This window comes from Anolis carolinensis, chromosome 5, assembly GCF_035594765.1.
Source record: "Anolis carolinensis isolate JA03-04 chromosome 5, rAnoCar3.1.pri, whole genome shotgun sequence".
Classification (NCBI taxonomy): Eukaryota; Metazoa; Chordata; class Lepidosauria; order Squamata; family Dactyloidae; genus Anolis; species Anolis carolinensis.
The window spans coordinates 54463779-54476401 of NC_085845.1; the positions used below are offsets into that span (position 1 = coordinate 54463779).

The following is a 12623-nucleotide window of genomic DNA, read 5'->3' on the forward strand; positions in this document are numbered from 1 at the left end:
TAACTGGAATGCCATCCTGATGGCATTCCCTCCCAAATCTAGCCCTCAAGCATTCTAACTGGAGGTCAGCTATTACCAACAGTGCTATGGATTTTGAAAAGGCATGAAAAGAGAGCGAAAGGGAGAAACATGTCAAGAGAAAGGTGCATCAAGCAAACCTTTGTTGTGATCACCTTCCATCTGGAAATCTATGTCCTCATTGTGAAAGATCATGCAGATCCACAATTCCCTTACAGACCCAACACCAAGACTCTATCCTTAGAAGACTGTCATACTCTGCCATGCAGGGCTGTAGCCGGAGGGGGGGGGATTAAAGGGTTCAACTCCCCAAAAGGCTTCAATCTCTCCCCCCCCCCAGCCCAAAACCTGTTTTACTCATGAATTTTAACTAGTTAACCAATTTATGAGTAAACCAGGTTTTTTAACCTAACACATTTTGAGGGGGGTGACATTTAAACCCCCCCCCCCCAACCTGGCTATGGCCCTGCTGCCATGAGTAATTACCTACAGTACAAGATGAAGTCTCATGCTTTCTTTGTTCCATCCTTGAAAAGGTTCACAATCCCATACAGACAATCAGAAAATCAAACAGTTGAAAGGAGCCTTGTGGGCAATTGAGTCCAACCCCTGTCCAATGTAAAATCTTCAACTAAAGCATCCCAAGCAGATAGCTGTTCAGCATCTCTTTGAAGAAAGCCAGAGATAGAGACCTCACCACATCTATAGGCAACTTATTTATTTACCATATTTATATCCTGCCCTTCTCATCCCAAAGGAGACTCAGAGCAGCCTTACAGATAGGCAACAATTCGATGCCATATAAAACAAACAATCAATTAAAAATAAACAGTTACATTAAAATCATAGAATTAAAACATCTTTGCAACAACATTTAAAAACCACACAATCCAAACTGTAGTCCAGAGCCATTCCAGTTGTCAACTGAACATATTCCATATCTATTTCTAGCACTGCATTACTTTACTGACCGAAAGCTCAGCCCCATAGTTATGTCCTTTCTTTATGAAGGCCAAGAGGGAGGGTGCTGATCTGATTTCACTGGAGAGGGAGCTCCATAGCTGAGGGGCCACTATGGCTCCACTGTCAAACCATTCTTTCTTCCAGATGTTCATTCAAAATCTACTCTTCTATATCTTTAAAATATCAGTCCTACTATTATCCTGTGTGACAACTTTGTGGTTCTTATAGAACACAATCATGTAACCTCTTCAGTTATCTCTGTACCAATGCCTTTTAGATTGTCCTCATTTCCCCCCTCCATACCTCCTATCATCCTTATTTTTAAGATGTCAGACAAATTCTGGTTTGGAATTTAGCCTGTAGTAGATGGAGAGGAGAAGCCCTGAACCCCCAGATGTTGCCCTATACTACATTGTTCCATTGATTGATGTTTAACATCAGAGTAGCTGTATATAGCAACCTTTAAATAGCAACAGATCTGCATGGTGCAAACTCAGATAAGACTTTTCAGAGAAGTAAATAATACTTCTTTACCTCCGATCTATGGAGGCATGAAAATATTGCTTGTTTGTTTTTGATAATATAATTTTTTTTCTGAAATGAGGTAGGGTTTTAAAAATAAAACATTCAAATGTATAAAAACATATGCAATCAGCAGTCCATGTTCATTTATGAGTGTTTGACACATAAACGTTTGGATTAGAATCTCTGTGTATTCAACAATATTTTGAGCTTAAAGGTTCCTCATGTTTAGTTTCTACATGACAATCAATTTCCATCCTGAAAAGTATTCTGCCTACTGGGTTTATCCACTAAAAATGGGATGAATGTTGCTGTTGCTTATTTTTGAACAACAAAATGTGAAAATGTGCTTATCTTTGAACTCATGAATTTTAAAAATTAAAATTCAAAAGAAAGCAAAATAGAGTTTCTTTGTTTCTATTAGAGGTTGAACCCAGAATGTACTCCAGCAATTATTTTTTAACAGGGAATGAATGTTGCACACTGTTTCTATTTCTATATTTGAAAAAAAACCATTAAAATGCAACCATCCTTCTCTATTATGTGTGGATTCATCAGGATGATGTAGAACCATTTTCATGTAACCACAGTGTTACCACTATCATCCATGTTAACATGTTCTACTGGATTAATTGTGATGACTTGATTATGGTGAATATGCCATTCTCTTCTTTAAAAGGCAAAACATTGTTTTTTCTTCTTCTGTATATTGTGATTTAAAGTCAGCTCTCACTGCTAAACAAATGTGGCACAGCTCATAAAATAGCTAGAGGTGAAAACAAAGAACACCACCTCTAGAAACAGAAGACATTGTACTAGTGCTGAGTCTTTTTGAGTGCTGAAATTGCCTTAGAAAGTACAACAAATGAATTTGTAGGTAAAGTGCTGCATAAACCACAGTGTACCACATTCTCCCTGAAATAATTTATTTGAACTTCCAAATCTTTAAGTGTTACATTCATGTTCTACGGTGCAATTGAGAAACATAGTTCTTCTCAGTGGACTTTTCTAATTACTTTGTTTTCTCTTAGGTCTCAATTTCTATTTAGGCAAAAAATTAATAAAGTAATGACTTCATCAAAACTCTGTGTGTATTCATCTGAAACTAGAAAATTTTAATAGGTGTAAAAACTGAGCAGAGTATTTAATTTACTACTAAACAGCAGTAATGGTAGCAACTGTATGTAAAAAAACATCTCAACTGCACACTTTAATAACATCATAAAACCATATTCAGACCTTTATTCCTGCTTTCTTTGTTCAATGTTTTCTTCACAAACTCAACTTCATAGAAAAATAATAATAAATCCATCATTTCTACTTCATAAGTATTCCGCTTGTAATTATAAATAAGGGACTAAAATGACATATTTAACCGAGGACCCTTCTACACTGTCAAAACCCAGTTCCTCTTGAGATTTTGTCCACACTCCCTGATCCAAACCCCAGGCTTTCACTTGGGGAGTGGCATCCAGCCTGCCCAAGCCCCCCATTTTTTTCCTCCAAAACTTACCTGAGGGGCCTCTAGAGAGTTCTCCTGGTGTGCAAAAATGACATGCTAGGGGGGGGGGGAGGGAATTCCCTCCCCTCTACCCCACTCTCCCCACATTTTCAGACACATCATTTTCATGAGTCAGGAGTACTCTTCAAAGGGACCTGCACTGCTAGGAGGGAGACATGGGGGGCTGGGGGGGGGGACAGGGGGCATCATCCCACCTTTGGGCTCCAGGAGCCTGAAGAACAGGATGGCTGTGAAAGTTGACCTCCAGGACTGAGGGAAAAGTCCCAGAAATCAGTCCCCACAGGCTCGGCACAAACAAAGTAATGTCTGGATATTTTCAGATGTCACATTAATCCAGGTTAACCTGAGGTGTCATTTGGATGCCTCGGTTAGCCTTTGATGGGTCATGGAATATCAGGAAGTCATGGATTAATCACAATCATGAGAATAAATGTAAAATTTTCAAACAAATGGGTATCTATGTTAAATATATCAAATTTCGTTGCATAATAGTTGCATTTTATGCTCTTTTTTTAACCGAAGAAGGGGACTGAGATTGTTATGCAATGAAAAAACATACAGACAATTTGAATACAGTGTTATCAATAAGGAAGACAGCCTCCGTGCTGTAAATAGACTAGCTAGCATGAGAAAGTTTCCAGGCTTCCCTTTCCATGTGTCTTGCTGGACTGTACAAACAACAGATTTTCTCACCCCCTTTCAGCTATGCTGCTTCTCTCAGCTGAGTTTGAAAGCACTGGGTTGAAGAGTGCTAGTATTGTTATTCTCTCCAATCAGGTGCATTTGGAGTCAGCTGAGTGAAGCACCATAGCTGGGAGGTGTAAGCAAGACTGTTGTTTGTATAATGTAGCAAGACACATGAAGAGGGAAACCTGAAGTCTTCCCCACACTAGCTAGGAAGCATTCTTGCCACACTGTATGCTCCCTATGCTAAGATAATAAAAAAATGAAACAAGAGATAAATGCCAGATGATGAGAGTCACAGGTCAGATGGCACTCAATGTACTTTCTGCAGTAGAGCAAGGACAACCAAAGGCAGTGCTGTGTCTAATGATGACTCTGGACTCAAACTGAAAGGACATCAACTCTTGAACTTCTCAGAGCCGAAACAGAAGTTTGAAGAGCCATAACACATATTATAGAAACATGGAATGGGAAAGCACAAATTAGGGGAAGCTAGATATAGTGGAACAAGAAATGAAACATAGAACATCAAAATATTTGGGGTGAACTAAAATGGACAGGACTGGGTCATTTTAAATCAGATAATTATACAATACTTTATGCAGAAAATGAGAATCTGAGAAAAATTGAGTGACATTAATAATGAGGAGAGATGTAACAAAAACAGTCAAAGTATATAATGAAAATCATGGCACAATGGTTTAAATCCTTGTGTCAACAGGACTGCTGACGAGGTTGAGTTGCTGATCTGAAGGTTGCTGGTTCAAATCCATGGAGAGTGCAGATGAGCTCCCTCTGTCAGCTCCAGCTCTTTATGTGGGGACATGAGAGAAATCTCCCACAAGGATGGTAAAACATCGAAAAACATCCAGGCATCCCCTGGGCAACATCCTTGAAGACGGCCAATTCTCTCACACTAGAAGCGACTTGCAGTCTGTCAAGTCACTCCTGACACACACAAAAATAATGCATCCAGGTGAAATTGAGAGCATGGATCTTAATTTGACAATAAACATCTGTAAGTCTGAAAACAGAAGGCACTCCAATTCTAATCACTATTCAGGCATGAAAACCCACTGGAGAGCATCAGGCAACACACACACACACACACACACACACACTCATACTCAGCCTATGAGGAAGACAATGAGAAGCCTCATCTGGATGAAAAAAAATAGCCAGAAAACCCCATGATAAGTGCAATTGAAGGCAATTAACAGCTCTCTTTCTGTACGCATATAGCAATAGAATTACATGCAAGTGGTAATTCAGTTTGAGAAGCACTGCAACATGGCCTCTGGACAAAAATGAAATGGTCAACCCTGCATCAGGAGACAAACAACAATGAAAAGCAGCTGTCAGCTTGTCAAATAGCACTGTTCGTTTTTATAATGATTCCATTAAGTAGCTGGGAAGTCTACTTACATTGATGTCTTCCAAATCTAAAGTGTTCAGAGCAACATTGTTCCTTTTCCAGATGATAGGAGGTCTCAAGGTTCCCTGAATGGCACAACTTAGTACTGCACTTTGTCCTACTGTTGCTGTAGTGATGCTTATTTTCTGATCTTCTGGCAGACTCAGTTGAATTACTTCTGTAAAAGATATGTTGTATTTAATGTTAATTATCACCCAGATATTTAAGGTTGCAATTTGAATCAAAGGCAAAATGATTTCCAGATGAAAGCAGGAAACAGAATTGTTTCAAATAAAAGGTCAGCATGACATTCCACTTCTGACTGACAGACATGTCTAGCAAAAAGAGCAGTTTTTAACATGAAATTATTTCAAAAGAAAAACAAATGGTATGCTGGCTTCAAAAGATCATATAATATTGGCAAATATTTGTTGTCCTTACCAGTGCCTACATTCCTTCCTGGAGGGGTGAATCCAGAAGGTGGTGCTGAGGGACTATTGTTCAATTGTTTGGTTATTGGCATCATTGTTTTTAACATATACAAGAAACCACTGAAATAAGTTGTCTGAAGTGCTAAAATATGTGGTTTGAAAACACAAAAGCATAAGCATCTTTCCACCATAAGCCAAGGCTGTCCTGGTTTTTAAAACCAGCATCTGTCATCAGTAATGGACTGGATTAGGGTAAATAGAAGGACCTGATCAATCAGAAGGTAGATCAGGGAATGGGAATTCAGTTTGTCTTAGATAGCATTATACTTTTCTGAAGGCATAAGCTCACAGTTTGACTATAGTTTTAGGACCTCATCACATTCACCACACATTGTAGTTAATCCAACAGGGCCAGGCAGCAGGAACATGTTGCCCCATGCCCCACATTGCCTGCCTTGCTCCTCACCCCATCCCATGCGGGGAAGCATCCACCACCCAGCTTCCCCCCATTGTTACCTATGCAACATGAGAAGCCTCCTGTGTTACCACCACAGTAGCGTAAACCGGAAGAAGATTAACGTCATGGGATGGGAGCCAGCAGGCTCTGTGCTACTAGTGAAATGAAAGTGTCATACTGTGGCAATGTTGCCCTTCTGGTGAGGCTTCTAGACACAGCTTTGAACCTGAAGGCCAATGTTTCCCAGTGGACCAGAAGTGCTTTCACACATTTAAAATGTGTGCACCAACTGTACTTGTTACTTGTGACACTGGATCAGACCACAGTGGCACATGCTTTAGTTACATCGTGTTAGGACTACTGTAGCATGCTTTACTTGGGGTTGTCTCTGAAGATTTTTTGGAAACTTCAGCTCGTCCAAAGAGCTTCAACCAGATGGTTAACTGAGGTGGCTATAGGGATCACACAACTCTGAAAATTACCTCTCCCCTCCATTTCTGTCCAGTGCTCACTTAAGTTTATGCACACACATCCCCTCAACATTTCACAGGTGAAAACCAGACACACATGGCAAAACATCATTAGTGTGTGGTCAATATGGCAAATGATTTCAGTGTGGAAAAAAACACACTAGAAAAGGCTTCAGTAGTGTCTTTTCATCTGAGTCCACACTGCCATATAATCCAGTTCAATGTGGATTTTATACTGATGTGTGGAAGGGACCTCAGTTTGTGGTAGTTATATTAAGTGAGAATAAAAAGAAATGTGGGAGGAATAGAAAGAAACTGGGACATTTTAAAAGCAGCTTAACCACTGGGATGGCAGAATATTAGTTGGAACTGCCTTCACAGAATTGGTACAGTTGGATGATATGTTTACATTTGTATGTCTAAAACCTCCATCATCTTGATATTATGGTTACAAGGGAAACTCATCCACCATACTAAACATATCTACAATTAAATAAAACTATCTGAGAGGGGAGCCTTCATTTATTCAAAGCCTGGCTTGCAAGTTGGCCTCTTAGGACCTACATCCAATTTCTATTTCCAACAGGAGTAGATATGTTGAATAAATGAAATGTACCATATTGTGCCATTTCTGCCCATTCTTTCTCTTGTTGTTGTTTTTGAAAAATGTTTTAATATCAATAGTTTATTTATTTGCTTTTGCATGATGTGAGTTGTCTACATATCCGGGTCTCATAGAGTCTGCTGCAGACTCTGCAGCTGAGCACCATGTAAGGAGCTCTCTTTACTCGGCACTCAGCTGCAGAGTCTGCATCAGACCCTGTGAGGTCTTGGTGTGTAGGCCCAAAGCCTCACCCATAGACCCAAAGCTCCCAGGCCTACAGGTGAAGGCGTTGGGCTTATGCACCCAGGCCTCACAGGACTTGCAGCTGATTGCCAAGTAAGGAGTGCTCCTTACTCAGGAACTTTGGGACTACAGGTGGAGCCTCCCCATCCAATAGTGGGCCGAAAAAAAATGGATCTTTTGGCCCAGAAAAACAAAAATGAAATGTCCAACCTCCTGATTTCAGGAGGCTCAGATGAAAATGGATCAGGTCCCCAATGGAAAACGGGACACAAAACGGAACAAGGTAAGTTCCGAATGCACACCACTAGTAGACATACCATTTAGCAATTTATTTGATGAGTCTCCTCTAGCAATTACATTTAAGATTAGGTTTCCTTTCTCTATAATGAAACTAAATAGTGCTTATATTTGGGTGCATTGATCCCACTGTTTAAAATTGAGCTGAAGTAACAAAAACTGCAAACTTAGTATACTTAAGGGAATGCTCTATTTTAATTGTTTTGTGACAAGTGTCCTAAAGGAGCCAAAGGAGCTTTGAGTCACTTCATTACTGCTCAAACAACAAATTAGATTCAAGTAAGGCAGACATTAATCTTTCAATTGGGTATACAATATCTATCTGTGAATGTACAGAGATCCTTAACTGACTCTCTTTATCCAAATTAAGAGAGCACTTTGTAATTAGTACAATTAAAGAGATAGCACATTTGTCTAGTGTCTTTCCAGGAAGAAGCATCAAACATTTCAGGGGAGAAAAAAGACTCCCCTGCAGCACGGATAGCTAAAACAAGTATAGGTGCGGGTTTTAAGTTATTTCTGTCACATATATGTGAATAAAAATATATACAATCATCTGCTGTCATTGGGCAAGATTATAAAAGTATTTTAAAATTATTTTTCACCTTGTCCAAAAAACAAGTTTTGTGCAAAATGCACAAAATATTGTAGTTTGCAGATGTGCGTATACATTAATAGACATACACACAATGCTCATATGCAAGGGCAAAAATGATAACCTAGTAGCAGTTAACAGGGTTTTTGTAGTTTGATGGGATATTTCTAGATATTGAGATGAGATTTTTTAATTGTTGTTGAAGATGAGAACTTTTAGAGACACCATTAACATTATTACAATTACACCAATGTCCTCTCTTTACATATTATTGTTACATAGTACAGTAGAGTCTCACTTATCCAACATAAACGGGCCGGCAGAACGTTGGATAAGCGAATATGTTGGATAATAAGGAGAGATTAAGAAAAAGCCTATTAAACATCAAAATAGGTTATGATTTTACAAATTAAGCACCAAAACATCATGTTATACAACAAATTTGACAGAAAAAGTAGTTCATTACACATTAATGCTATGTAGTAATTACTGTATTTACGAATTTAGCACCAAAATATCACAATGCATTGAAAACTTGACTACAAAAATGCGTTGGATAATCCAGAATGTTGGATAAGTGAGACTCTACTGTAATTTCATATTGGGTGTTGGCATAACATGCAATATTTTTGATGATTTTAATCCAATTCATTTCTTTTTGTCCCCTGAGGGCATAAATCCTAGGCATACAGACATAATATGGATATATGTATAGCAGCATGCATGGGCAGGGATAATTGGGGGTGGGGACTGCTTTGTGGACAGAAATAAAACGTGATAGTTGCAGGATTGTCATTTCAACACCAAAGTGAGCTTGCATAGGGGAAAACATGGCTGGCTCTAATTTAATCGAGATGTGTGCAGTGTTAACGCAATCAGTACAAACCAGGTAAAAGCAAGCTGTAGTAGAATTCACCTGTGTAAACAACATCTATGCAAGCTTTTGCTACCAACGTCTTTCTTTTGCTTATTCCAAATGAGACAGTATTGCTTTGCAAAGAAAGTGGTGGTTGTTTACCACCGGGAATCCGTTTTCATTTTACCTACCCTTCTCATTTCTCTGTTTCTTCCAATTGCCTGTCTTTGAGACATCTCCATACATTAAGCAACACACTTATTTAACGCCCACACTTACCTGCAGTTACAAGCATCCACTTTAGAATCTGTTAATAAAGCATTTACTCCCGTACTTCTCTTTTTTACCGTATAGAGCCAGAGTAGGCAGATGGCCTCCTGTCATATCACTGAGCAATTTAAGGTAGTCTGATTAAGATTTCTTACTTGCACACAGAGGATGCCTTGCAAGATCCCCAATGAACCTAAGACTGCAGATAAAAGTCCTAAATTTTGACTACACATGGATTGAAAGCACACCATAGAATAGCTCTGGATGGACTAGAGCAGGCATGGGCAAACTTCAGCCCCCCAGGCTTTTTGGACTTCAACTCCTACAATTCCCAACAGCCTGTTAGGAATTGTGGGAGTTGAAGTCCAAAACTCCTGGAGGGCTGAAGTTTGCCCATGCTTGCTCTAGAGCAGGGGTCCCCAAACTAAGGCCCGGGGGCCGGATGCAGCCATTTATCTGGCCCCCGTCCTCAGTTTTATAATCTAATATTTTTGTATTAGTTTTAATAATATAATATATTGTATATACATATAATATTGATAATAATATTATGTTATACAATATAATACTAATAATAATACAATATAATAATATGAATTATATGTTATATCTATATATATAAATGAGTGATGGCATCACAGCGACCAACAAAACAACAAAACTACAGGCCCCCCAACCTCGAAATTTGACAACACAACCCATCATCCACGCCTCTAGGTTGATACAACAAAAAGAAAAGAAAAATAAAGTCCTAATTAGAGGGAGAGCAATAATTGTTTTTATCCAATTGCTGCCAGTTAGAAGACTAATCTCTGCCCACTTGGTCTCCTAGCAACCAACTCAGCCCAGGGAAAAGGCAGACTTAGCCTCAGCCTGTTCCACAGATTATCTAATTTGCACTGGATTATATGGCAGCGTAGATTCAAGGTCCTTCCACACAGCTATATAATCCATTTATAATCTTATATTATCTGCTTTGCACTGGATTATCTGGACTCCACACTGCCATATACAGTAGAGTCTCATTTATCCAACATAAACGGGCCGGCAGAATGTTGGATAAGCAAATATGTTGGATAATAAGGAGGCATTAAGGAAAAGCCTCTTAAACATCAAATTATGTTATGATTTTACAAATGAAGCACCAAAACATCATGTTAGACAACAAATTTGGCAGAAAAAGTACAGTAGAGTCTCACTTATCCAACGTAAACGGGCCGGCAGAACGTTGGATAAGCGAATATGTTGGATAATAAGGAGGGGTTAAATAAAAGCCTATTAAACATCAAATTACATTATGATTTTACAAATTAAGCACCAAAACATCATGTTAGACAACAAATCCTCAGAAAAAGCAGTTCAATACATGGTAATGTTATGTAGTAATTACTGTATTTATTAATTTAGCACCAAAACATCATGTTTTATAACAAATCCACAGAAAAAGCAGTTCAATAAATAGGGCCTCTGGAAGTGTAAGGAGTCAGATATGGAGAAATAAAGCAGCATTAACTCAACAGTTTTTCTTCAGGTTCAGTCCTACTTTGTGAGCATACTGTCGTTTTAATCTCATCTGCTTTCCCACTGCCCTGGAGTACTTGAGTGCTTAGGATATGAATGCCTGACCATAAACCAAAATAAAGGGCAGGTATTATTTCTCTAAAAGGGAAAGAAGCAATATTATGTGAACACTAGAGTGAAAACAGCCATCCCTTCCTATAAGATGAATGCAAGAATGTTTTGTAGCTCATTCAGGGCTCTCACCATTTCCTGTTCAGCGCCTGGCAAATGGAGCAGCCGACTAAGTGTTGCTGCTTAGAGAAGTTTCTCTATGCAGTAACATGCAGAGCCCCCCCCCCCCGCCCCCCTCCTCCTCCTGGCGAGTGGAGTAGCTGGCTGCGTGTTGCTTGGCAACTACATGCAGATGGCCTTCCACTCCTCCCAGCGACTGGTGTTGCTGTTTAGAGAAGTTTCTCTATGCAGTAACATGCAGGGAGCCCTCCGCTCCCAGCGACTGGAAAATCCGAAAGTGTTGCTGCTTAGAGAAGTTTCTCTATGCAGTAACATGCAGATCCCCCCCCCCCTGCGCCTCCCGGGGAGTGGAGCAGGTGACTGCGTGTTGCTAGGCAGCAACATGCAGACAGCCTTCCACTCCTCCTGGCGACTGGTGAAGCCGAAAGTGTTGCTGCTTAGAGAAGTTTCTCTAAGCAGCAACATGCAGAAGGCCCCCCGCTCCCCCCAGCGAGCAGAGCAGCTGATTGAGTATCAGCAACATGCAGAGGTCCTCCCGCCCTTCCCGACGAGTGGAGAAGCCCGCTGCATTTTGCCAGGAAGGGCGAGACGCGGCAGTGCAGGCTGGATGCTCCGATGGGAGAGGCCTGCTGTGCTAGAGCAACCACTGAGCTGACTTGCGTCGGATAATACGGTACGTCGGATAAGCGGAAGTCGGATAAGCGGGACTCTACTGTATATCAAAATTAATTATTATATAAAGCGAAGGATTTATATTTCAAGCCTGCACTTACTTTGGTCCTCATATTATGGGGTTAAACATGGGGACTCATAGATTTACAGCCTAGTCTTGTGAATCATGTTCTATATAGACAGATAAATAAATTTAGCTTTCTGGAAATGGCAAAATCAAGAAATAATATGTATCTGTAGTGGCTCTGAATAGGCTGTGGGACTAATTAAATATACTGTAGAACTTCTTTGGTAAGTATAAAGTAAGCCTTAGAACAGAACCATTGTGAATGTCTATCTACGTAGATCTAGTTTGCATTATCTAGACCAAAACTGGGCAACTGTTAGGATATGGAGGTACACTGGCAATTCGAGGAGAACTGGAAAAGCCACATACCCTTCTAGATCCCCACAAATCTTTTTTTATCTAAATAGGCAACAAGAATCATTTCTTGTTTTTGACTTTTTGCCGCAAAATACTGAAACATTCCTAGTGTATAAGAGGCATGTTTCAACATATTTTTAGCCTCCTCTACATAGAAAGTGGCCTTCAGGGTCACTTTCTGTTTGGATAATGTTTTCACCTGAACCTAGAAAGGCTGAGAGAGAGAAACCAAACATGGCAAAATTGCCACACATCAACAGAATTGGAGGGAGAAGCCTGCAGAAATAATATGACAATTATACTCGTAATGATATAGATAGAAAAATAAACTCTGTGAGTTGGAAGGAACGACAAATGCCACATAGTCTGCATTCTTCCATGCAATTAAAGCATCCCTTTTTAAAATCATGTCAGAAGTAAATTGAGAAT

The 12623-nt window shown here is 39.7% G+C and overlaps 1 protein-coding gene across 2 annotated transcripts in view; it reads right to left on the reverse strand.

The window, feature by feature from the left end:
- fstl5 (follistatin like 5) overlaps positions 1-12623 on the reverse strand; it is a 452120-nt gene that overhangs the window by 139948 nt on the left and 299549 nt on the right. For both annotated transcript variants that reach the window (XM_062981258.1, XM_062981257.1), the window contains exon 7: positions 5135-5301. In XM_062981258.1, the coding sequence (XP_062837328.1) occupies positions 5135-5301 (167 nt within the window). The remainder of the gene's footprint in view (positions 1-5134; positions 5302-12623) is intronic.